We start from the raw sequence: 27,287 nt of genomic DNA on the forward strand, positions 1-27,287 counted from the left end.
ATCGCCAAAAAGGCTTTGTTAACTAATCCTGCGTAGCTTCTGCTCCGGTCATCTCACACTACTAACCAGAGCATACAAAACTTTCACCAGACCAATCCTCGAATACAGCTCTTCTGTCTGGAACCCACACCGCATTTCGGACATAAACACTCTAGAAAATGTCCAGAGATACTTTACTAGAAGAGCCGTCCACTCCTTGCAACAGAATCTCCTACGCAACTAGACTTACAATCCTAGGTTTAGAAAGCTTTGAACTACGTTGCCTTAAACACAACCTAAGCATAGCCCATCAAATCATCTGCTACAACGTCCTTCCTGTCAACGACTGCTTCAGCTTCAACCACAGCAACACACGAGCACACAACAGATACAAGCTTAAAGTAAACCGCTCTAAACTGGACTACAGGAAATACGACTTTAGTAACCGAGTAGTTGATACATGGAGATGCGGAGATGTGCACACAGCTCACTACCAGACTCTAATATCATCTCCTAAACCCCAAAACTTAACCCTTGGACTGTCCACTGTTGACCTCTCCTGATTCCTAAGAGGTCAGTAAGGGGCGTGCATAAGTGCACCAACATGCCTTCCATCCCCTGTCCTAATGTTTCGCTCTTACTGGTATCATGTATATAAATATTGTTATATCTCTGTATACCTTTGTCTACATTTGTACATACCAATATGTACCTGACAAAAAAAATAATAAAAAATATATAATAAAATAAAATAATAAAATAATAAAATAAAAAATAAAATAAAATAAAATAAAATAAAGTAAAATAATATAAAATAATATAAAATAAAATAAAATAAAATATTTCTGACCACCTTTCCCCAAGAACATTGCAGAAACCTGTCCAGGCTGTTCCCGAGAGTCTGCGAGACTGACTTTGATTCCAAAGCAGGGATTGATAAATGTTACATGCTGTAAAGCAAGATTCCCAAGGCAGTCAGCAGAGGGAGCTGTTGCACCAGATCTGTGAAATGGACTGTTCCCAAGTAACAATGGGAGACATCACCATTACTTTTGGGGATATCCAGGCCCCGTTTCTGTTCCTCCCTTCCAAATGCACATCTTTCCAGTTGGGGGTTGCCGCTCCGGCCGCTACTGCAGTGCTGTGCATGCAGCTCTGCATTTCCGGCAGGTGCATGCGTGTGTCCAAGTGAGATTTTGCTTCCGTGCATGTGCGGGAAGCAAAATCAAATGAGGGGACATGCACTTGTGTGATATTTTGCTGGATTTTTGCTTCTGCTCATGCAGAGAAGCAAAATCTCATTCGGACGTGCTCGTGTGCATGCTGAAGACCCAGAGCAAGCGTCTCATATTTATGATGGGTTGCAGTGTCCCAGGATCCAGTGATCTCCTTTGGCCAACCTTGTGCCCCCCAAAGAGTCCTCGGAGAGGGGCGGGATAAAAATCCAATAAATCAATCAATTAATCAGTAAAGTCAAACAGGGAAAATGCCAGGTTCACTTAACAAGGTGTTCCTGATTTAACAATCTCATCCCCGGCTCAAGGTTGACTCAGCCTTCCATCCTTCCGAGGTGGGTAAAATGAGGATCTGGATTAAGGGGGCAATAGGCTGGGGTGGGTAGCAGGCAGGACAGGGTGGAACACAGTTCCACCAGCAGAAATGAAGATGTATCCGCAGCTCCAGCTGATCGGCGGCTGTCACTTCCTGCATTAATGGTCTCAGCTTGGCTCTCCTTTTCCCCCTGCTGCTGCTGCTGCTGTGTCTGTGCTCCTTGCTTTTTTCCTCTTTCTTCCTTCCTGGCCTTGGACGAGCTTCCCTCCCTCCTGCCCGGCTCCCCTCCAGCCTCACGCAGCCACCTCTCGCCTGAGGTGCAAGCAGAAGGCATGGGTGGAAGCGGCGCTGGCAGCATTGATGCTTCTGGCAGCACCCGTTCGCCTAGCTACCCAGCCTGAGGCTGGTGGGTGACCCAGGATGGAGAGTGCAGGAAACGCGAAGCAAATTGCCACCCCAGCGAGCAACACTGGTGAGGTTGTAAGTTGAGGATTTAACAGTTCACTTGAAGGATGATCGTTCAAGCCACTCCCACCTGATCACATGACCGGCAAGCCACTCCTACCCAGTTACATGACCATTAAACCATACCCACAAAGTAAACCACACCCACAGTGTGGCAGTAAAAATTTTGGCTGCCCATTACTGAAAAAGTGCTATTGCTAACATGTTGTAAGTTGCCCTGAGTCTAAGGAGAAGGGCGGCATTAAAAAATTGAATAAATAAATAAACTGCAGCGATTGGCTTAAATGTGGCAAGAAAAATTAGTAAAATGGGGCGCATCTCACTTTAACCCATTTAGCGACATAAATTTGGGGCTGGCTTCCTAAATCTTGTCCGTATTCTATTCTGTAATCTTTGCAGAAATTTGGAGCTTCCGTTTCATTTTGTTTCCTAGTAGGAAAAAAAATACACCAGGCCGTAGAGAAGAATGGGTTTGTTTAAACGATCTTAGTGTTTGCTTTCGACTGCCGCATTTGCTTAATGTCTGCTGCGAAAAAGAGGTCATAAAATCCGATCAGCGCACTGATGATCCGTAAGTCCTATCTAATTACTTTGGGGTCCAATCCAGTGTATCCATGTTATAGGTTCATAAGAATTCAGCCGTCACTTTCTCCGCCTGCCATTTCTAAACGCTTCAAGGAGTTTTCGTCTGTACCAAAACCTGCCGCAATTCTTTATTGACTTTTAAATTTCCTTAAAGCAGCCAATAATCAAATTCGCTTCTGCGGATTAGAAAGTTACTTTAAAACGTGGAAAGTTTCTAAGAAACAAATGATTAAAAGGAAAACAAACAAAACAAACCAGCCAAACAATAAAACACGCTGCTAATGAATAGCAAAGCTTTAAAAGCTATTATTCCACCGTACAGCAAACTATTAAAATGGAATCGAGTCGGAAATTATAGAAATATCAGCACGGAATGGAATGTTATTGCGTCGCACGAAAAGATGCTCAAATATATATTTTTTTCCAAGCTAAAATATTCTGGAGCCTCTTTTCCCCACCTTCTGACGAGCAAAGTCAATGGGGAAGCCAGATTTATTTTATTTATTTATTTATTGTATTTCTACGTCGCTCGTTCCAAAACAGACTCAGAGCGGCTAGCAACAGTCATAAATACAACAACAGTAAAAAGCAGTAAAAATACAACAATAAAATCAACAGTGTAGTAAAACGATAATATCATTTAAAAAAAACCCCATGCATACATTACAATCAATCTAATTCCAGGCCTGTCGGAAAAGCCAGGTCTTAACAGTCGGAGCTACCACAGAGAGGGCTCTCCCCTGATGGTCACACCAACCGACATTGTTTGGCGGACGGGACCTGGAGAAGGCCGACTCTGTGGGCCCTTAGTGGCCGCAGCGAGATATGAGTGGGGAGGCGGTCCCGTAAATAGTCTGGCCCTGAGCCATTTAGGGCTTTACATTTATTTATTTATTTTATTTATTTCTTTATTAGATTTGTATGCCGCCCCTCTCCGTAGACTCGGGGCGGCTCACAGCAATAATAAACAATATATAACAAATCTAATAATTTAAAAGAAACACTAAAAGCCCCATTATTAAAAGCAAACATACACACAAACATACCATACATAAACTGTATAGGCCCGGGGGAGATGTTTCAATTCCCCCATGCCTGACGGCAAAGGTGGGTTTTAAGGAGTTTACGAAAGGCGAGGAGGGTGGGGGCAGTTCTAATCTCTGAGGGGAGCTGGTTCCAGAGGGTCGGGGCCGCCACAGAGAAGGCTCTTCCCCTGGGTCCCGCCAAACGGCATTGTTTAGTTGACGGGAGCCGGAGAAGGCCAACTCTGTGGGACCTAATCGGTCACTGGGATTCGTGCGGCAGAAGGCGGTCCCGGAGATATTACATGTGATAACCAACACCTTGAATTGCGTTCGGAGACCAACTGGCAACCAATGCAGCTCACATCAAGATGGAGTAATACGGACGTACCTTGGTACACCCGTAATTGCACGTACCGCTGCATTTTGCACCAGCTGAAGTCTCCGAACGCTCTTCAAGGGTAGGCCCAAGTAGAGCGCATTGCAATAGTCAAGACAAGAGCTGATGAGCATGTGAGTGATTGTGCGGAGTGCCTTCTGGTCAAGGTAGGAACACCACTGGTAGAAAAGACGAACTTGTGCAAAAGGTCCCCTAGCCACAGCTAAGATTGACTTAGCAATAGTGTTGTTATTTTACGAATGTGAAATATTTATTCATTTATTTATTTTATTTTATTTATTTATTGGATTTCTATGCCGCCCCTCTCCGTAGACTCGGGGCGGCTAACAACAATGATAAAAACAGCATGTAACAATCCAATAATAAAAACAACTAAAAACCCCTATTATAAAACCAAACATACACACAGACATACCATGCATAATTTGTAATGGCCTAGGGGGAAGGAATATCTTAACTCCCCCATGCCTGGCGGCATAAGTGAGTCTTGAGTAGTTTACGAAAGACAGGGAGGGTGGGGGCAGTTCTAATCTCTGGGGGGAGTTGGTTCCAGAGGGCCGGGGCCGCCACAGAGAAGGCTCTTCCCCTGGGGCCCACCAAATGACATTGTTTAGTCAATGGGACCCGGAGAAGGCCAACTCTGTGGGACCTTATCAGTCGCTGGGATTCGTGCGGCAGCAGGCGGTTCCGGAGGTAATCTGGTCCAATGCCATGTAGGGCTTTAAAGGTCATGACCAACACTTTGAATTGTGACCGGAAACTGCTTGGCAGCCAATGCAAGCCGCGGAGTGTTGAAGAAACGTGGGCGAATCTTGGAAGCCCCACGATAGCTCTCGCGGCTGCGTTATGCAGGATCTGAAGTTTCCGAACACTTTTCAAAGGTAGCCCCATGTAGAGAGCATTGCAGTAATCGAACCTCGAGGTGATGAGGGCATGAGTGACTGTGAGCAATGACTCCCTGTCCAAATAGGGCCGCAACTGGTGAACCTGGGCAAACGCCCTCCTATTCTTAACAACTGTGGCGAAAAAGGTTTTTAAAAAGCCATTGTGAATTTTGTCCCCCTATGACGACTTTTCTTGCCCGTGGAAATAAATTTGCTGCCCTTGTTAAGTTAGTAGCACAGTTCGCTTAATCTGGCGTCCCCATCGACTTTGCTTGCTGTAAGGTCGCAGAAGCGAATCCCACGATCCCTCCAACACACCCAATCGTCATGAATACAAGTCTGTGCCCAAGCATCTGAATTATTTATTATTATTTATTGTATTTATATGCCAATCACCCCTGAACGGCTAACAATCGGAATAAATACAACAATTAAAAAACAGTTAAAACGTAATAATAAATGTCAGTAATAACAGCATATAAAAAACATACATGTTGAATGTTGATCATGTGAACCTGGGGGATGCTGCGGTAGTTGTAAGTGTGAAAAATGGTCATAAGTCATTTTTTTCAGCACTGTTGTAACTACAAATGGTCACTAAATGAACTGGCGTAAGTCGAGTATTTCCGGAAGATGTTGGAAGTCCAGCATTTGTTGATTAGACGCCCCCCCAAAGTCTCACATTCTCCGTATGAAATTCCTCCAAGGAGAGGACCCAGTTGAGATCCATGGATCCAGTTCCTGGCCCACTACTAGGGCAGGAATCGCCTCGGATCGCCCACAAAAGGTTCTGCCGGCGCTTGGTTGAAATGAGCCATCAGGAAGACGCCAACGGTGCCGCAGATGAAAACGGAGGCCATGATGAGGAAACAGACCCGGTCAATGACTCTGCCCACCAGGATCCATTCTTCGTTTTCCTGGAAAGAAAGAAAAAAATCAATCAATCAAGGGAACTGGAAAGAAAACTTAGTTTTCCTGGAAGGGAGGAAAAGTCTTGGGAACCGTAAGACAGAAGCTCTTCAAATGTAGGGGCGGGAGAAGAACGGAGGGCTCCGGGGACATCCAATTATAATAACCAGGGTTGTATCATGTAGAACCATAGTTGTGTGCCATACTTGTGATTAGCTTTAAAAAAAAACCCCACCGTTCCCCTAATTAAAGCCAACGGCAGGACGTTGGTTTTCACCCCATTTTAGTTACCTTCATGTAGTCAGAAAGCCGAAACACATCTTCCACTTCCTAAATCATATATATACTGTATATGTTTGTATGTGTGTGTTTGTGTCACATGACAAAATTGAACGGGTCCAAAGACGGGCTACAAGAATGGTGGAAGGTCTTAAGCATAAAACATATCAGGAAAGACTTAATGAACTCAATCTGTAGAGTCTGGAGGACAGAAGGAAAAGGGGGGACATGATCGAAACATTTAAATATGTCAAAGGGTTAAATAAGGTTCAGGAGGGAAGTGTTTTTAATAGGAAAGTCAACACAAGAACAAGGGGGCACAATCTGAAGTTAGTTGGGGGAAAGATCAAAAGCAACGTGAGGAAATATTATTTTACTGAAAGAGTAGTAGAGCCTTGGAACAAACTTCCAGCAGACATGGTAGATAAATCCACAGTAACTGAATTTAAACATGCTTGGGATAAACATATATCCATCCTAAGATAAAATACAGGAAATAGTATAAGGGCAGACTAGATGGACCATGAGGTCTTTTTCTGCCGTCAGACTTCTATGTTTCTATGTTTCTATCCGAGGCTGGAATGGAAGAGAAGAGAAAAGAAGAGAAAAGAGAAGAAGAATGGAATGGAAGAGAAGAGAAGAAGAATGGAATAGAATAGAATAGAATAGAATTCTTTATTGGCCAATTGTGATTGGACACACAAATAAATAAATAAAAATATCTTTCCCCTGCCACACCCACCAAGCTACACCCACAGAACCGGTAGTAAAAAAAATTGGATTCCACCACCACTGGGAGGAACCTTTTTACCGGAAAAATAAAGAAATTTCAGAGGCAGCGACACCTTTCCTCCCTTCGAAAAAAACACGAAACAAAATAAGTTTCCCCGCTGAACAATTTGTTTTCCAGCACTTTAAATCTAACTTATTTATGAAGTCTAAATGGGGAGGAAAAAACGGCTGAGGGAAATAAGGAGAGAGGGAGAGAATTGGAAAACACACGGAGCTACAATCTGGTGATCAATTTGGGCTTGCCAGAGAGAATAGATGAATGTGGGTCTGATTGCTTCCTCCGATTCGGGTCTGAGAGAAATGCTGATAAATGTCTATTTTCAAAGGAACGAAGCCCAAACGTCGAGATTTTCAGTTTTCCTTTTTTTTATCACCACCACCTAAAGGCTTTTTTAACCTGCCTCTCAACAAAACGTGGAAGAACAGGCAGCGAAGCTCCACACCTGAAAATCAATCCCCATAAACATAAAAATGCAAAACTTCTAAATTTAGAGCATCTCAGAAATGAACCCACAGGCATCCTACCCAGTCCTTAGAAACATAGAAACATAGAAGATTGACAGCAGGACAAGACCTCCTGGTTAATCTTATAAAATTTATGCATGGTATGTCTGTATGTATGATTGGTTCTTTAAATTGGGGTTTTTAAAATTACTTTTAATATTAGATTTGTTTATGTTGTCTCCGAGTCTGCGGAGAGGGGCGGCATACAAATCTAATAAATAAATAAGCAAGCAAGCAAGCAAGCAAGCAAGCAAACAAATAAAATCTAGTCTGCCCTTATACTATTTCCTGTATTTTATCTTAGAATGGATCCATGTTTATCCCAGGCATGTTTAAATTCAGTGACTGTGGATTTACCAACCACGACTGCTGGAAGTTTGTTCCAAGCATCTGCTACTCTTTCAGTCAAATAATATTCCCTCACCTTGCTTCTGATCTTTCCCCCAACTGACCTCAGATTGTGGCCCCTTGTTCTTGTGTTCACTTTCCTATTAAAGACACTTCCCTCCTGAACCTTATTTAACCCTTTCATTTTTGAAATGAAAAATAAGGAAGAATCAGACTTTTATAAGTGTTGGGAGAGGTTCTATTTGTGGTTAGAGAAAAAAGCGAAAAAAACGTGGTTAAAATATCAGAAAAAACATTTGTTTGACAAAACTATTGCCTGGTATCAGAATCTATTGTTAATATTAAGATATAGAATGTTTTGTATAATTTAAGATGTGAATTCTTTTTCAAAACTGGTGTATTCAAATAATTTAATAGAGCTATAATAGAATGTTACCATAGATGGAACCGTTTTTTCTATAGGATATGCTGCAAATACGTCCAAACACTGTTTGTTTTTCTTTGTTCTGTCTTTTTTTTTTGTTTTTCTTTTAAATGTAGTTGTATTGATTTATGTATTGTGTGTGTGTGTATATATATATGTGTGTGTGTGTGTGTATAAATAAAATTTATTAAAACTTTTTTTAACCCTTTCACATATTTAAATGATTCAATCCTGCCCCCCCCCTTTCCTTCTGTCCTCCAGACTCTACAGATTGAGTTCATGAAGTCTTTCCTGATACATTTTATGCTTAAGACCTTCCACCATTCTTGTAGCCCGTCTTTGGACCCCTTCAATTTGATCCATATCTTTTTGTAGGTGAGATCTCCTTGACTTACAGTCACAAATGAGCTCAAAATTTCCATTGCTAAGTGTGACAGTTGTTAAGTGAGTGTTAGAAAAAGTGATCATATGATCCTGGGATCGTCATAAATACACACCGTCCGGTTGCCAAGCATCCAAATTTTGATGATAGGGATGTGGCGATAGTCATAAGTGTGAAAAATGTAGGTTGACTATCACTATCTGCCAAGAATGTGGAACTCCTGTCTGGATGATATGACTAAGCAAACCTACTTATTTAATCCGTTTAAGGAGATGATTATTTACTCAGCTTCTGTGTATCTAAGTTAATGGAAACTCTTCCGTTTGTCTAAAGTAAAAAGTTAATTAGATACTCTTCTGTTTAGTTAGCAATTGATACGATTTGTCTGTATACTACGTTGCCCACTCAGATTGTGCCAAAGTGGCCAGTCCTCCTTCCACTTCCGCCCAGGTGGGTGGGCATAGGATGACCTTGAACCCCTCAAAATAATGCTTTGCGGCTGCATCTGTCCCCTCATGAAAATCACCCCTCCCAAGTTCCCATAAACATCAGGCCTTCTGTAGATAGTGTGATAGTGTTAACTTATCACCAACTTCTGCACCGGCTTGACAGGTGCGATGACAACTGGATGCACTACTCCAGGTGTGGCCTTCCTAAGGATTTACAGAGTGCTATTAGTACCTCCCTTGATCTTGATTGTATCCCTCTGTCATTGCAATTTAGGATTGTTGTGAATGCAACTTACGAGGTTGAACCTGGACCCGTGAATTATTATTATTTTATTATTTATTAGATTTGTATGCCGCCCCTCTCCAAAGACTCGGGGCGGCTCACAACATGATAATAATGCAATGCATTACAAATCCAATAATAAAAATTAAAACCATATAAAACATTTATAGCATAGCCAATATTATAGTAAAATCCCCAACTACACAATCATACACATTCAACCCCAATCCATCATACAGTAGAGGTCGAAAACATAACAAGGGGGGGTGATTATCCCCACGGCTGGCGACAGAGGTGGGTCTTCAGCATTTTACGGAAGGCGAGGAGGGTGGGGGCTATTTGAATCTCTGGAGGGAGAATCTATTTGAATCTCTGGAGGCCGGGGCCGCCACAGAGAAGGCTCTTCCCCTGGGCCCCGCCAACCGACATTGTTTAGTCGACGGGACTCGGAGAAGGCCAACTCTGTGGGACCTAATCGGCCGCTGGGATTTGTGCGGCAGAAGGCGTGTAGGGCTTTATAGGTTATAACCAACACTTTGAATTGTGACCGGAAACTGATCGGCAACCAGTGCAGACTGTGGCGTGTTGTTGAGAATGTGGCACTTACACTATCAAAGTCGTTCTTTTCTCTCAAAGTCTTGGTGATGTGGTTGCAGGCTTTCACACAGGACTGGATTTCCGGAGCGGCGTGGCGCAAGGTGCTGCAGAAGTCCTGAGGGTCTCCGTTCTCCAGGCCTTCTCCTTGAAATGGAAACCAAAGTTGAGAAACATCAAAGACCAAGAACAAGAGTGGAACAAAAACATGGAAACTGCAGTTTAATGTTTCCAAATGTAAAATAATGCACGTGGGGAAAAGGAATCCTCAATCTGAGTATTGCATTGGCAGTTCTGTGTTAGCAAAAACTTCAGAAGAGAAGGATTTAGGGGTACTGATTTCTGACAGTCTCAAAATGGGTGAGCAGTGCAGTCGGGCGGTAGGGAAAGCGAGTAGAATGCTTGGCTGCATAGCTAGAGGTATAACAAGCAGGAAGAGGGAGATTGTGATTCCGCTGTATAGAGCGCTGGTGAGACCCCATCTGGAATGCTGTGTCCAGTTCTGGAGACCTCACCTACAAAAAGATATTGACAAAATTGAACGGGTCCAAATATGGGCTATAAAAATGGTGGAAGGTCTTAAGCATAAAACGTATCAGGAAAGACTTAATGAACTCAATCTGTAGAGTCTGGAGGACAGAAGGAAAAGGGGGGACATGATCGAAACATTTAAATATGTTAAAGGGTTAAATAAGGTTCAGGAGGGAAGTGTTTTCAATAGGAAAGTGAACACAAGAACAATGGGGCACAATCTGAAGTTAGTTGGAGGAAAGATCAGAAGCAACATGAGAAAATATTATTTCACTGAAAGAGTAGTAGATGCTTGGAACAAACTTCCAGCAGACGTGGTTGGTCAAACCACAGTCACTGAATTTAAACAGGCCTGGCATAAACATAGATCCATCCTAAGGTAAAATGCAGGAAATAGTATAAGGGCAGACTAGATGGACCATGAGGTCTTTTCTGCCGTCAATCTTCTATGTTTCTATGTTTCTAAGGAGTAGCTCCGAAGATTTGGCGATTTCTGCCTGAACATCTAAGGCTCTTCTAGCAATGCAGCACTTGCGTTGACACAATCCTTGACTTATGGCCACAATGGGCCACTGGCAGTAATGGGCCACTACCTCCTGCGTGCATGGGTCGGGGACGCACTGATGCACATGAATCACCATTTCCACTACCGGAACGGCTACCCTGACCACTGCGGGAATGGCCTATTAATGCCGAACGAAGGAGAAATTTTCTGACAGTGGGAACAATTAACCAGTGGAACAACTTGCCTCCAGAAGTTGCAAGTGGTCCAACACTGGAGGTTTTTAAGAAGAGACTGGACAACCACTTGTCTGAAATGGTGTAGGGCAGTGATGGCGAAACTATGGCATGGGAACCACAGTGGCACATGGAGCCATATCTGCTGGCACGCAAGCTGCTGCCCTCGCCCAGCTCCAACATGCATGTGTGTGCCGGCCAGCTGGTTTGTGGCTCACACAGAGGCTCTGGGAGGGCGTTTCTGGCTTCCAGGGAGCCTCCGGGCAGGATGAAGGAAGGTGTTTTTAGCCTGGCTCCAGGGAAGCCTTTGGAGGCTGGGGAGGGCAAAACACGAGCCTCCTGGGCCCACCAGAAGTTGGGAAACAGGCCATTTCTGGCCTCCAGAGGGTTTCCTGGTGGGGGGGGGAGAAGCTGTTTTCGCCCTCCCCAGGCATTGAATTATGGGTGTGGTCACTCACACAGGCACGATAGCACAGACAGGGTTTCCTGCTTGAGCAGGGGGCTGGACTAGAAGATCTCCAAAGTCCCTTCCTATTCTATTCTATTCTATTCTATTCTATTTTCTCTTCTCTTCTCTTCAATATTCTCTTCTCCTGTCCCATCCCATCCCATCCTCTTCTCTTCTCTTCTATTCAATATTCTCTTCTCTTCTATTTTCTCTTCTATTCAATATTTTCTTCTCCTCTCCTGTCCTCTCCTATTCTCTTCTATTTTCCCTTCCCTTCCCATCTCTTTTCTTCAACATTCTCCTCTCCTATTCTATCCTCTACTCTTCTCTTCTATTTTCTCTTTTCCTCTCTTGTCTTCTACATTCTATTCTTCTGTTCCGTTCTGTTCTTTGCAAAGGTCCATTCTGACCTCCCCACCCCGTTGCCCCTCCACTCAGCCGGGCTCCCCTCCGGCCTGCCAGGCGCTCACCGATCTTGGCCAGGAGGACCTTCATCAGCCCGTCCCGCTCCTTCTGCCTCTCAAAGAGGAGCTCGCTCCGGGCTTTCCACAGCATGTACTCCTCCGCTTTGGCCATCAGTCCCAGGGAGCTCCGTCGCCGTGTGAGCCCGTTCCCGGCGAGGAGCGAGAGGCGCCTCATGTGCATGCCCAGGTGGTGGGGCACCAGGTGCAGGAAGACCTACAGAGCCAGGCGCTGAAACACGTTGGGAAGCGGGAGCAGAAAGGAACGGCAGGAAACACTTTCCATTTGTTCACGGGGTGGGGGGGAGGGGAGGAGGGAAGAGACCAAATGCAGGTAGTCCTTGACTTATGACATTTGGTTAGTGACCGGCCTCAAAAATGGAATGGAATGGAATGGAACAGAACAGAACAGAATAAAATAGAAGAATGAATGGAATGGAACGGAACAGAACAGAACAGAGTAGAAGAATGAATGGAATTGAATGAAATGGAGTAGAGTAGAGTAGAGTAGAGTAGAGAAGGAATAGAATAAAATAGAGAAGGAATAGAATGGAATGGAGTAGAGTAGAATAGAGAAGGAATAGAACAGAATAGAGAAAGAATAGAATAGAATAGAATAGAATAAGTGGAATGGAATGGAATAGAATAGAATGGAATGGAGTAGAGTAGAATAGAATAGAGAAGGAATAGAATAGTATAGAATAGAACAGAGTAGAGTAGAGTAGAATAGAATAGAATAGAATAATTGGAATGGAATAGAATAGAATAGAATGGAATGGAGTAGAGTAGAGTAGAATAGAGAAGGAATAGAGTAGAGTAGAGTAGAGTAGAGAAGAATAGAATAGAATAGAATGAGTGGAATGGAATAGGAATAGCCATTCCATTCCATGGCTGGCTGGGGAATTCTGGAAGCTGAAGTCCACAAGTCTTAAAGTTGCCAAGGTTGGACATCTCAGACTGTCATTTACAATCGGGGAGCCTCTAAATTAGACGAGGGAATGTAAATAAATCGACCCCTTCCAGAAAACCCCCACACAACCCCCACCCAATCTTGACTCAAAAGCACCAAAATAAAACAAAACCCCAGGAACATGGAGGAGATGGCCCCACACTCCTTCCTTGCAGATGGGAAGCAGAGCCTCCTTTGGACTCACCTGTCGGATTCGCTCAGACATCGCATGAGTATTGGGTGTGCGCAGAGAAACGTTGAGCACAATCACAGCATTAACTACGATAGCAATGGTCACCACCAGAAGGAAGGTTAAGTACCTTTCAATGGAAGTTGGACAGCATTGTTTATCTTTCTCTCTTCCTCCCCCTCCCCTCTCTTACTCTCTCTTTCTCTCTCTTTATCTATCTATCTATCTATCTATCTATCTATCTATCTATCTATCTATCTATTGATCTATCGATCTATCTATCATCTATGTATTTCTATCTATCTTTCTCTTTTCTTTCTATCATCTATAAATCATCTTACAATAAATCTATCTATCTATCTATCTATCTATCTATCTATCTATCTATCTATCTATCTATCTATCTATCTACCTACCTACCTATCTACCTACCTATCTACCTATCTATCTATCTATCATCTATCATCTATCTATTTCTATCTATCTTTCTTTTTTCTATCTATCTATCATCTATAAATCATCTTACTATCTATCTATCTATCTATCTATCTATCTATCTATCTATCTATCTATCTATCTATCTATCTGTTAAGTCTGTATAAAGAAAAATACTGTAAAAATGCTGTCTCCGGGCAGAGAATGTAAATAAACCAAGGTCGCGTCTGATTGGTTAAGACGCATGACAGTTCCTTTTAGGCGCGAGCCTCAAAGAGTATAAATAGAGCTGTTTTGACACTGACAGCTCAGACGAGTTCCCTGCTGGAGTCACTTGCAAAAAGAGCTAATAAAGGAACCGTCTTTCAAAGTACTTGTCTGGTCTACTTCATTTCACTGGCGACGAGAGAACCGAAGAATCCACGTGTCAAGAATGAATAACCTCCAGATCGGCCGGGCTCCCGACTACTTCGATCCCGAGAAATCGTCATGGGACGCCTACATGGCAAAATTCGAAATCTTCCTCGAAGCGGCAGGAATGGGAGAAGCCGAAGCCGACAGGAAGCGGGCGATTTTTCTCAATTATTGCGGTACAGAAATCTTCGACCTCGTTCAAACTCTGACCGACCCGCTCCCGGCTAAATCTGTTCCTTGGGACGACCTTCAAGCAAGACTCGCAAATCACTTCAAACCAACGAAACCTGCCGTAGTCTACAGACACCAATTTTCCAGAATGGCACAGCGTGAATCAGAGTCGATAAACCAATTCGCCACGCGACTTCGCACGGTGCTGTCAAAGTGCAAATTTGACAGCCCGGAAGCTCGCCTCACCGACGCTCTTATTTTCGGGATGAAGAACACCACAGTCCGAAATAAACTCCTAACTGAGGACGAACCAACGCTTCTGAAATGATCCGAATAAACGGCTTTGAGTTAAAACGCTTTATTCTTCCACAGAGAAACAACAGCCGCGACTTACTTTCACTGCCGAATGAAATCTGACAGGAGACGCGTAAGCCCGGTAGCACAGGAAAACTTTCGCCCGGCAACAAGCAACGCCTGACAGCTCCTTCAGTTTGGCGCCAAAGCCCAGCGGCCAATCAGAGGTAAGTAAACAGTCCTGTCTGAATATAATGACTTTTGCTTAACCACAACTTCTTAACTAATTTTCCTAGTAACAGAAACTTCTGGATTTAACATCCCTCCCCCTTCTGGTTGGTTTATTACAGATGTTTACTCAGATAGATATGTAATAAATTCGTCCAATCGTGCTGGTCTTCTGGGTGCCCGCTCAGACCTTCGTGGTTCATGGAGGACCTGGGTATCCACCGACGAAGATGGCTCTTCCGGATGTGACTGTCCAGCACCCCCATGGCTGGAGCCTTGCTGAGCTGCAGCTGCGCTGGCTTGACTAGTGAATCCAGGTAAGTCCCAGTCTATTTGTTCCTGGTTCCTAGTAGGTCTTGAGTAATTTCCTGTGGGGTGTGAAGGAGGAGAGGCCCCATTACTTATGGCAGCCATATTGTCCCTTATACTGGCAGATGCCAATCTCCCTCTGATGTGATCTATGTGCCTCTTCCAGAGGCGGCCATCACTTAGTGCAATTGTATATGTTTTTGGACCTGTTTGTTCTGTGACTAGTCCACTCTCCCACAATGTGCCCTTGTCAAAATTTTTAACATACACATTTTGACTTATACATACCGAGCGTTCCGGAGTTGTGACATTTACAGTTTTTAACTGGACATAGGCTGGGTGCAGCCTATCCAAAGGTGACCTCAACTTCCTCCCCATCAGTAATTCAGCAGGGCTTCTATTTGTAGTCATACTTGGCGTAATATGTTGCATGAGAAGGAAAGTGTCCAGTCTACCTTGAATTTCCCCTGGGGATGACCTTTTGATGGCCTCCTTGGCCACTCGGACATACCTTTCCGCCATCCCATTAGCCCACGCTGCATGGACTGAGACTAAGGCATGTTTCACCCCCAACTGGGCGAGGAACATTTCAAACTCCTTGGAAGTAAATTGGGGGCCGTTGTCCGAAACTAAAACATCTGGACACCCATGTGTCGCAAACAATTTACGTAATACATTTGTCACTGATGAAGTTGTAGTGGACCCTAGTAACACTATCTCCAGCCATTTGGAGTATGCATCCACCACTATTAAGAACATGTTATTGTTCACTGGCCCCGCTAGGTCGATATGTATTCTTGACCAAGGGCCCCTAGGGGTGTCCCACTGTGCAGGGGTGGTTTTGGGGGGATTTGGTCTTGTCTCTTGACAGGGCTTACATGTGGCAACCCAGTCTTCTATAGCCCTGTCCAGCCCTGGCCACCATAAATACCCCCTAGCCAAGGCCTTCATCCTGACCACCCCGGGGTGCCCTTGATGCAGCATCTGCATCACTTGAGGCCTTAGGGAATGGGGGATGACTACCCTATCACCCCACAACACACATTCATGCATAACCGACAGTTCTAACCGTTTTGTTTTAAACTCACCCACTATTGGGTCATCTCCATTTGCTGGCCATCCTTTTAAAATATAGTGTAGGACTTTTCCTAATACAGGGTCAAGTTTTGTTTCCTTGGCTACCTCTTCAGCTGTCACGAGGGATGGTGTGCCTATGTCTATTAAGAGGACATCTCCTGCAGGGGCTGGGTCTACCACCTGTTGACCCAATGGGCAGCGGCTCAAGCCATCGGCATGATTAATTTGAGAGCCACCTTTATGCATTAGAACATAGTCATAGCCAGCTAAAAATATAGCCCACCTTGACATGCGGGGGGGACATGAATGGAGGGGTCGGTTTCCCAGTGGCTAATAATCCCAGCAATGGTTTGTGGTCAGTAATCAATTGAAAAGGGCGCCCCAACAAATAATTATGGAATTTTTTAACTCCTGCAACCAATGCTAGAGCCTCTCTATCAATTTGGGCATAATTTCGTTCAGCCTGGGATAATGTCCTGGAGAAGTAAGCTATAGGTGCCTCTTGACCAGTGGGTAATAAATGGGCTAGGACAGCTCCCACCCCGTAAGGAGAAGCGTCGCATGTGAGCCTAAGGGGTAATGTGGGACTATATTGCACGACCACACTTTGGGAAGTTAGGAGTTGTTTGACAGCAGTGAAAGATGCCTGTTCAGTATCTCCCCATTGCCATTGTGCCCCCTTGTGGAGAAGTCTATGAATCGGCTCAGCTGCAGAGGCTTTATGCTTCAGGAAAACCGAGTAAAAATTCAATAACCCCAAAAAGGCTTGCAGCTCTGCTTTACAAGTGGGGGCAGGTGCGTCTCTAATGGCCCTAATCTTGTCATCAGTGGGGTGAATTCCTGCTGCATCTATTTTGAATCCTAGGAAATCTACAGATGGAGTTCCCCATACACACTTGTCAGGCTTAAGCCTCAGCCCTTTTGCTTGTAACCTGGTCAACACCTGTCGGATTCTAGCATGTAATTGGTCCCTTGTGTCCCCACAAATTAAAATATCATCGAAGTAAGGGACGACCCCCTTAAGCCCCCATAGTAATCGTTCCATTAGTCTCTGGAAAATACCTGGGGCTACGCTAATGCCAAATTGCAGGCGTGTGCATTTGAAGGCGCCTCTGTGGGTAACTATTGTCTGGGCTAAAGAAGTGGCTTCATCTACGGGGAGCTGTTGGTATGCCTGGGCAAGGTCCAGCCTTGCAAAGACCTTCCCAGACCCTAAAGTGTGCAGCAAGTGCTGCACAACTGGAATTGGATAAGAGTTGTGCTGTAATGCCTTATTCAAAGTGGATTTGTAATCAGCACACACACGCAGAGATCCATCTGGTTTAAGGGGGGTTACAATAGGTGTCTCCCATGGAGCGTGCTCAATAGGAACCAAAATGCCTTGAGATTGGAGTTTGTCCAATTGGGCATCTAATTTGTCAAGCAAGGGCAGAGGTACCCTTCGAGGTTTCAATCTCAAGGGGGGAATGGCTGGGTCTAAGGAGAAGGAGATTGGGGGTCCCTTATATGTTCCCAAACCTGGTTTAAAGACATCTGGAAACTCTTTCACAAAATCAGGTGTGTTGGGTGCAAAAATTTTGTGAACACCGGTGATGGCTAATCCTAGGGGAGCCATCCAATTCAAACCCAACAAAGAATGATTTGCCCCGTCCACGATTAATAGAGGCAACCTATGTTGCACCTTTTTAAAAGTGATAGGGACGCTAATAGTACCCAACACACTAATTGGGTGTCCCTGAAAGTCTTTGATAACAATATCCGATGGCAGCAAAGAGTCTCGAGACAAGTCAGGTAAATAAAGTCTTAGTTTGTGCCACGGCATCAGAGTATATTTGGAGCCCGTATCTAGCTCCATGTGGCAGGGATGTTGATTTAACAAAAGAGGGACAACAATTTTATTAAGGGGAGAAGGAGTAGTTGCAGAAGCAGGGCTTGCAAGGTTACCTCGGTTGTACCACGGTCTCCGATTTCCCCATCCCTGTTGTCGGAATGGCCGGTAGGAACGCTGGGTAGGGAAAGGTGGCAGCAGGTCTTGGTTTCCTGAGTTGTCATCAGGCAGAGAGGCACGGCATACAGCAGCAATGTGGCCCCGTTTGTCACAGCGGCGGCAGAAGGCGTCCTTGAAGGGACATCTGGAGCGTGGATGTTGACCTCGGCAGCCAGCACAAGCAGGGAAGTTTTGGCGGAGTTGCCGGTTAGGGGGTCCTCGAATCAGGCAGCAGTCGTCGTCCTGGGCATCAAAATCAGAGGTGTAGTAGTCTAAAGAAGAGTTGACTTGTGCGCGAGGATGTGCAGTGAGTTTGCATACAGTTGACAGCTTGTCATTTGATTTCAATTCAGCGGCAGCAGACTCTGCCACTTCAGCCGTCTGAGCAGCTTTGATCACGTCTTGCAGAGTAGAATCTTCAGTCGCTAACAGCTTATTCCGTATGGAGACATTCTTCATGCCGAAGATAATGGCATCTGTCAATCTAGCCTCAGGGTTTTCAAATTGACATTTTGCCAATATCGTCCTGAGGCGAGTTGCAAACTGATTAATTGTTTCCCCTTCGGCTTGGGCCGTGCGGGAAAACTGGTGTCGGTAAACCCTAGCGGGCTTAGTGGGTTTGAAATGAGTGGCTAACTTCTCTTTCAGAATTTGCCAAGAGACGGAATTGGCAGGCTCCGGGTCTGTCAGGGTGCCCGCCAGCTCAAAAATTTGAGTGCCGCAATAGTTAAGGAATAAAGCTCTTTTGCGGCTGTCAGCGGCATCTTGCATGCCGGCTGCTTCAAGAAAAATTTCAAATTTTGCCATATAGGCAGTCCAGGTTGACCGTTCAGGGTCAAAAAGCTCCGGCGGCTGAATGATTGACGGGGTAGACATAATGATTTAATGAGAAAATCTGTCCTCAAGACCCTCGTCGCCAATGAAATGATCCGAATAAACGGCTTTGAGTTAAAACGCTTTATTCTTCCACAGAGAAACAACAGCCGCGACTTACTTTCACTGCCGAATGAAATCTGACAGGAGACGCGTAAGCCCGGTAGCACAGGAAAACTTTCGCCCGGCAACAAGCAACGCCTGACAGCTCCTTCAGTTTGGCGCCAAAGCCCAGCGGCCAATCAGAGGTAAGTAAACAGTCCTGTCTGAATATAATGACTTTTGCTTAACCACAACTTCTTAACTAATTTTCCTAGTAACAGAAACTTCTGGATTTAACAGCTTCAATCTGTCATTAAGCTGGCTCAAACTGCCGAGGTAGCTGACGTGGCCGCAAAAGAACTAAAGGAACACGAAAAAAAGAAACCGTTTCAAAAATCTCCGCTGCTGTTTCCCACACCGAGGCACCAGATGACCTCAGCCCAGCTGCCACGGACGACGACAACTGTCTCCTGCTTCCAACTGACCAAGCCAGACAGCCCAGATACCAACGACCATCCAACCCTTGCCCCGGCTGCCGAGGGAACCCTATCTATCTATCTATCTATCTATCTATCTATCTATCTATCTATCTATCTATCTATCTATCTATCTATCTATCATTATTTATCTATCTCATTATCTGTCATCTATCAATCATCTGTCTCTCATTCCTGCCTGCTCCAGAGTCCAATTTTTGTCCATTTTGCAGAACACTCACTTTCCGATGAGAGGCACCGCCTGGGACGTTTCGGGCACCTTTTTGGCAATCAGGAACAGGAAGATGGTCTGGGCTAAGAGGACGTTGATGGAGACGGTGCACTTCTGCCCACCGGCTGCAGAAATAAGAGAGCGCGTGTTCTTGTAAGAGGGAAGGGGAAAGGCGGAAAGCGGGAGAGGAGAGGAGGAAGGGGAAACGGGAAAGGAGAAAGGAGAAAGAAAAGGAAAGGGGAAGGGGAGGGGAAGAAAAGAGAAGGGGGAGGATTATCTCAGTGATGGTGAACCTTTTTGGGTTCACATGCCAAAAGGGGCTGTGTGGGTATGCTAGCATGCCTGCCCCTGCCCCTACCCCTTCCATCCCCCTGATGCATGTTTACGCTTCATATGTTGCCCCCACATATGCGCAAAATTCCCCCCCCCCGGTCAGGCCCCACTGAAGCCTGGAATGTGAAAAAAACAGGCAAGCCGGCAAACCAGAAGTTCAGAAAACGCACTTCCGTTTTGCCCATTGTGCTGTTTTTTGCACTCCAGGGCTTCAGGAAGCTTCCCTGAACTCTCAGGTGTGCAAAAAAGAAGCACAATGGTCAAACTGAAAGTGCGCTCTCCAAACTTCCAGTCTGCAGAGAGGGGCGGCATACAAATCTAATAAATTTATTTATTTATTTATTTATTTATTCAATTTTTATGCCACCCTTCTCCTTAGACTCAGGGCGGCTTACAACATGTTAGCAATAGCACTTTTTAACAGAGCCAGTCTATTGCCCCCATAATCCGGGTCCTCATTTTACCCACCTCGGAAGGATGGAAGGCTGAGTCAACCTTGAGCCGGTGATGAGATTTGAACCGCTGACCTTCAGATCTACAGTCAGCTTCAGTGGCCTGCAGTACAGCACTCTACCTGCTGCGCCACCCCGGCTCTTTTTTTAATTTATTATTATTATTATTATTATTATTATTATTATTATTATTATTACTACTACTATTACTATTACTATTATTGTCCATTGGTGGGTTTTTTGCACAGGAAGCTTCCTGGAAGTATCTGGAGGGCAAAACGGCCTTTCCCATATGCGCGCTGGAGCTGACATAGGGCAATGTCTCATGTGCCCTCGGATATGGCTCTGTGTGTCACCTGTGGCACATGTGTCATAGATTCACCATGAACTATAAAGCCCTTCATGGCACCGGACCAGATTATCTCAGGGACCGCCTTCTGCTGCACGAATCCCAGCGACCAGTTAGGTCCCACAGAGTGGGCTTTCTCCGGGTCCCATCAACTAAACAACGTCGCTTGGCGGGACCCAGGGGAAGAGCCTTCTCTGTGGCGGTCCCAGCCCTTTGGAACCAGCTCCCCCCAGAGATTAGAATTGCCCCCACCCTCCTTGACTTTCGTAACCTACTTAAAACCCACCTCTGTCGTCAGGCATGGGGGAACTGAGATACTCTTTCCCCCTAGGCCTTTACAATTTTATGCATGGTATGTCTGTATGTATGTTTGGTTTTTATATTAATGGGTTCTTAATCGTTTTTATTATTGGATTATGATTGTACGCTGTCTTATTATTGCTGTTAGCCGCCCCGAGTCTCCAGAGAGGGGCGGCATACAAATCCAATAAATAATAATAATAATAATAATAATAAAATAATAAATATGATGGGATTATAGTGTCCCAGTATTCTTCTGTTACCCTGAGACGAAATACAGTGGTACCTCTACTTAATAACGTTTCTAGATAAGAACCGGGTGTTCAGGAATTTTTTTGCCTCTATTTAAGAACCATTTTCTACTTAAGAACCGGAACTGGGAAAAATTTCCCAGGAAATTTGAGAGCGGCACAAAGGCCCGGCCATTCCCCCTTTAATCCCGGCCTTCTCGGACTTTTCTGGGCTGTCAGATGAGCCTTTCGGTGGCGCTTAAGGAGGCTTTGGCAGCCCGGAGCGAATGGAGCGTTTTCCTTTCTCTGGGCGCTTGGAGAGGGAATAAACCACTTCGCTGTGGTGATTCCCACGCGCTGCCTCCCATACAACCAGCACGAGGTTGCCTCCCGGAGCGCCTGGGCCTGGAAAGGCAAAAGGGGGCGCTTCGCCCCAGCCAAATCAACTCAGCTTCAGCCAAACCGAGGAGTCACCACAGTGAAGGAAAGGCACCAGCTACAAAGCGAGGCGAGCGAGTGAGAGGAGAGGGGAGCCCTTCAGCATAGGAAGGAAGAGGAAGCAGGTAGCAGCAGCAGCAGCCGCCGCCTGTCAGTCAAAGGAGTGGGAGGAACCCCCCTCTTGCCCGCCTGGGTTTCTCTCTCTGGCGCAGTGTATGGGAGGCAGCGTTGCATCGGGTGTATGGGAAGCGCGTGCTCCTCCTCGCTGCCTCAGAGTCCCTGTTTTATTTTTTTAAAGCCTTAAACTTTTGGATTTTTTTAATTCCCCTCCCCTCTCCTTCTTCCTTCGGCAGTGGCTGCCCTCCTCCTCTTCTTCCTCCTCCTCCCACCCAAATTCCGAGCTTTTATTTCTTTCCTAATGGGTTTGCACACAACAACACAAGAGCACGCAACAAAATCAAACTTAATATTAATCGCTCCAAGCTTGACTGTAAAAAATATGACTTTAGCAATCGAGTTGTCGAAGCGTGGAACTCATTACTGGACTCAGTAGTGTCAACCCCAACCCCCAACATTTCTCCATTAGACTATCCACGATTGACCTCTCTAGGTTCCTTAGAGGTCAGTAAGGTCAGTAAGTGCACCAGTGTGCCTTTTGTCCCCTGTCCAATTGTCTTTCCTTATCTCATATATCATATATCTTTTCTTCCTTTCATATATCTTCTCCTCTATTTTTATACCTTTTCTTTATATATAATACTTCATGTCTATTCTCTTCAATATGTATTGTGTATTGGACAAAATAAATAAAATAAATATTGGCTTTTACATTGATTCCTATGGGGAAAATGGCTTCTTCTTACAAACCTTTCTACTTAAGAACCTGGTCACAGAACGAATTAAGTTCTTAAGTAGAGGTACCACTGTATTTGAGAAATTAGAGCAGGGATCCCTTCCATTCTGATCTCTCTGCAACTGAACCCCAGAAATTTTAGAATAGGCCCCATGAACCCTGATTCGTGGTGTCTCTACCCCAATACTGTTTTTTTAAAACTTTTCCTCCCCTGCGGCATTTGGATTCCTGGAAATGCCCAGGCTTCCCTTCTGTTTGATGTTTTCAAGGACTTTGGCCACCCGGCCACTGACCTTTGGCAGGCAGGAAGTAGACCAGCAGGGCCACGGAGGAAATGAGCACGCAGGGGATGATGATGTTGACCACGTAGAAGAGAGGCTTCCTCTGGATGATCAGGAAGAAGACAATTTGCTGGTACCCAAGGTCACTCGGGGTGAAGTGTTCGGCATTCACAACTTTTTTGGCTGGCCGGTGTTTGATCGCCCACTCGCCATTCTCTGCCGGAAGGATTATTTATTTATTTATTTTATTTATTTATTTTGTCCAATACATAATACACATTGAAGAGAAAGATATGTAATAATATAAGTAAAGAAAAGAATAGAAGAAAAGATATAAATCCCAATGACCGATTAGGTCCCACAGAGTGGGCCTTCTCCAGGTCCCATCAACTAAACAATGTTGGTTGGCGGGCCCCAGGGGAAGAGCCTTCTGTGTGGCGGCCCCGACTCTCTGGAACCAGCTCCCCCCAGAGATTAGAACTGCCCCTACCCTCCTCGCCTTTTGCAAACTCCTTAAAACCCATCTTTGTCGTCAGGCAGGAGATATCTCCCCCCGGCCTATACAATTTATGTATGGTATGCTTGTGTGTATGTCTGTTTAATGATGGGGTTTTTAAATATTTTATATTGTAAATTATTAGATTTGTTATAAACTGTTTTTATTGTGTTGTGAGCCGCCCCGAGTCTACGGAAAGGGGCGGCATACAAATCTAACAAAATAAATAAATAAATAAATAAATAAATAAATAAATAAATAAATAAATAAATAAATAAATAAATAAATAAATAAATAAATAAATAAATAAATAAATAAATAAATAAATAAATAAATAAATAAATAAATAAATAAATAAATAAATAAAAGTATGGGTGAACATATTTGAAAGGAAGAAAAGATATATGAGATATATGAGATATATGAGATAAGGAGAGACAATTGGACAGGCACACTGGTGCACTTATGCACGCCCCTTACTGACCTCTTAGGAACCTGGAGAGGTCAATCGTGGATAGTCTAAGGGAGAAATGTTGGGGGTTAGGGGTTGACACTACTGAGTCAGGTAATGAGTTCCACGCTTCGACAACTCGGTTGCTGAAGTCATATTTTTTACAGTCAAGTTTGGAGCGGTTAATATTAAGTTTGAATCTGTTGCGTGCTCTTGTGTTGTTGCGGTTGAAGCTGAAGTAGTCGTTGACAGGTAGAACGTTGCAGCATATGATCTTGTGGGCAATACTTAGATCTTAATCGGATCAGCCGGAGCCCATCTCCCTCCCTGGAAGGTCTAGGCCAGTGATGGTGAACCTATGGCATGGATGTCACAGGTGGCACGCGGAGCCATATCTGCTGGCACGCGAGCTGTTGCCCTAGCTCAGCTCAAACATGTATGTGCATGCAGACCAGCTGATGTTTGGCTCACACAGAGGCTCTGGGAGGGCGTTTTTGGGTTCCAGAGAGCCTCCAGAGGGATGGGGAAGGGTGTTTTACCCTACCACCTCCAGGAAAGGCTTTGGAGCCTGGGGAGGGCAAAACACGAGCCTCCTGGGCCCACCAGAAGTTGGGAAACAGGCCATTTCTGTCCTCCAGAGCGCCTCAAGGAGGTGGGGGAAGCTGTTTTTGCCCTCCCCAAGCACTGAATTATGGGTATAGGCACTTATGCATGAGCGATAGCGCACACCCACACTCTTTCGGCACCCAAGGAAAAAAAAGGTTCACCATCACTGGTCTAGGCCAACTCACCGTGGCCAACTCGCCAATGCACCATGACCAACTTCCCAAGACCAATTCAGTGTGACCAACTGCAGTGTGGCCAAAACACCCCAGCCAACTTGACAACTTATCATCATCATCATCATCATCATCATCATCATCATCATCATCATCATCATAAGTTCTAGAGAATGAATAGAATGATTAAAGTGTTTATGGGTAAAAACATACTATTTAATTATTTCCTGTTTTAAAAGTAATGAAGTGTTATACTAAGGTACTAGAGACAATAAGGACAATAAAAAAAACTATTAAATATTCAATAAATGGTGCATAAACTTACTACCCACTGCACCCCCCCCCCCCCGTGGGGGCAGTAGCCCATTACTGGTTGTAAGTTTGAAAAACAATCATAAGTCCCTTTTTCAGTGCTGGTTGTAACTTTCAACCATCGCTAAATGAACGGTCACTAAATGAATGGTTATAAAGCGAGGAGTTTGGCTCCGTAGATCGCAGCAAATTTTGGATAACGTTTATTGAGTTATTTAATTTGCCTGGGGAAGGATTTGCCGGAGTCCAGGAAGTGATAGAAGATAATAAGGAGCAACCAAATGATTCAAAATTGGGGAAAGAGTATGTTACATAGAAACATAGAAACATAGAAACATAGAAGACTGACGGCAGAAAAAGACCTCATGGTCCATCTAGTCTGCCCTTATACTATTTCCTGTATTTTATCTTAGGATGGATCTATGTTTATCCCAGGCATGTTTCAATTCAGTTACTGTGAATTTACCAACCATGTCTGCTGGAAGTTTGTTCCAAGGATCTACTACTCTTTCAGTAAAATAATATTTTCTCATGTTGCCTTTGATCTTTCCCCCAACTAACTTCAGATTGTGTCCCCTTGTTCTTGTGTTCACTTTCCTATTAAAAACACTTCCCTCCTGAACCTTATTTAACCCTTTAATATATTTAAATGTTTCGATAATGTCCCCCCTTTTCCTTCTGTCCTCCAGACCAGTGTTTCCCAACCGGTGTGCCGCGGCACACTGGTGTGCCGCGAGACATGGTCAGGTGTGCCGCGAAGAAATAAGCTCAGCTTCTGGCCTCGCAACTTTTTTCGAAGAGAAAAAAGTTCTGAGACCGGAAGCTGAGCTTGCTTCTTTGCGCCTTCCAAGTTTTCAAGCAGTTGCGGCGCCCCGCCCGGCTGAGCTTCCCTGTCAGCAGGTGAGCTTTGGGGCTTGGTGGGAGGGCAGCGGCAGCGGGAGGGCGGTGCGCAGGGGGAGGGTGATGGCGGCGGCAGCGGCAGCGGGCAGGAGCCATGCCGTGGGGCGGTGGCAGGGTGGTCCCTCTCTCTCTCCCCCTCTCTTGCTTTCTCTTTCTCTCCCCCTCTCTCTTTCTCCCAGTAGCCGTGGGGCGACGTCAGGGTGATCGTCGGTGCCTCTGTTCCTCTGTTCCGGAGGCGGAGCTCCGGAACAGAGGAACAGAGGCACCGACGGCGGCGGCTGGAAATGCTGGAATTGCGTGGCTGGCACTTGCCTGCTGGCTGGACCAGGACGGAGGCTCAAGCCCCATGTCCATGCCCAGCGCAACGCCAGAAATGTACGGCTTCTAGCCATCGCCGTCTGTGCCTCCGTTCTGGAGCTCCGCCTCAAGCTGATCACCCTGCCGTCGCCCCACGGATACTGGGAGAAAGAGAGAGGGGGAGAGGGGGGAGAGAAAGAGAAAGCAAGAGAGGGAGAGACAGAAATAGAGAGAGGAAGAGAGGGGGGGAGAGAAAGAGAGAGAAAGATATAGCAAGAGAGGGAGAGAGAGAAAGAGAGGGGGGAGAGAAAGAGAGAAAGAGATAGCAAGAGAGGGAGAGAGAGAAAGAGAGAGGAAGAGAGGGGGGATAGAAAGAGAGAGAAAGAGATAGCAAGAGAGGGAGAGAGAGAGGGAGAGAGGGGGGAGAGAAAGAGATAGCAAGAGAGGGAGAGAGAGAAGGAGAGAGGGAGAGAGGGGGGAGAGAAAGAGATAGCAAGAGAGGGAGAGAGAGAGGAAGAGAGGGGGGAGAGAAAGAGAGAAAGATATAGCAGGAGAGGGAGAGAGAGAAAGAGAGGGAGAGAGGGGGGAGAGAAAGAGAGAGAAAGAGATAGCAAGAGAGGTAGAGAGAGAAAGAGAGAGGAAGAGAGGGGGGATAGAAAGAGAGAGAAAGAGATAGCAAGAGAGGGAGAGAGAAAGAGAGGGAGAGAGGGGGGAGAGAAAGAGAGAGAAAGAGATAGCAAGAGAGGTAGAGAGAAAGAGAGAGGAAGAGAGGGGGGATAGAAAGAGAGAGAAAGAGATAGCAAGAGAGGGAGAGAGAGAGGGAGAGAGGGGGAGAGAAAGAGATAGCAAGAGAGGGAGAGAGAGAGAGGGAGAGGGGGGGGGAGAGAGAAAGAGATAGCAAGAGAGGGAGAGAGAAAGAGAGAGGGAGAGAGGGGGGAGAGAAAGAAGGAGAGAGAGGGGGTAGAGAAAGAGAGAAAGCAAAAGAGAGAGAGAAAGAGAGATAGCAAGAGAGAGGGAGAGAGAGGGGGGAGAGAAAGAGAGAAAGCAAAAGAGAGAGAGAGAAAGAGAGATAGCAAGAGAGAGAAAGAGAGAGGGAGAAAGAGGGGGAAGA

The 27,287-nt window shown here is 45.2% G+C and overlaps 1 protein-coding gene across 1 annotated transcript in view; it reads right to left on the reverse strand.

Moving 5' to 3' along the window:
- Positions 1-5,638: 5,638 nt before the first annotated feature.
- The window catches only part of CHRNG (cholinergic receptor nicotinic gamma subunit), a 30,651-nt gene continuing 9,002 nt past the window's right edge, over positions 5,639-27,287 (reverse strand). Inside the window, 7 exon segments of the mRNA XM_070754251.1 lie at positions 5,639-5,803; positions 9,864-9,997; positions 12,038-12,245; positions 13,183-13,297; positions 19,716-19,830; positions 22,954-23,157; positions 25,768-25,802. Of these exon segments, the coding sequence (XP_070610352.1) occupies positions 5,639-5,803; positions 9,864-9,997; positions 12,038-12,245; positions 13,183-13,297; positions 19,716-19,830; positions 22,954-23,157; positions 25,768-25,802 (976 nt within the window).

The sequence above is a fragment of the Erythrolamprus reginae genome, chromosome 5 (assembly GCF_031021105.1).
Source record: "Erythrolamprus reginae isolate rEryReg1 chromosome 5, rEryReg1.hap1, whole genome shotgun sequence".
Taxonomy (NCBI): Eukaryota; Metazoa; Chordata; class Lepidosauria; order Squamata; family Dipsadidae; genus Erythrolamprus; species Erythrolamprus reginae.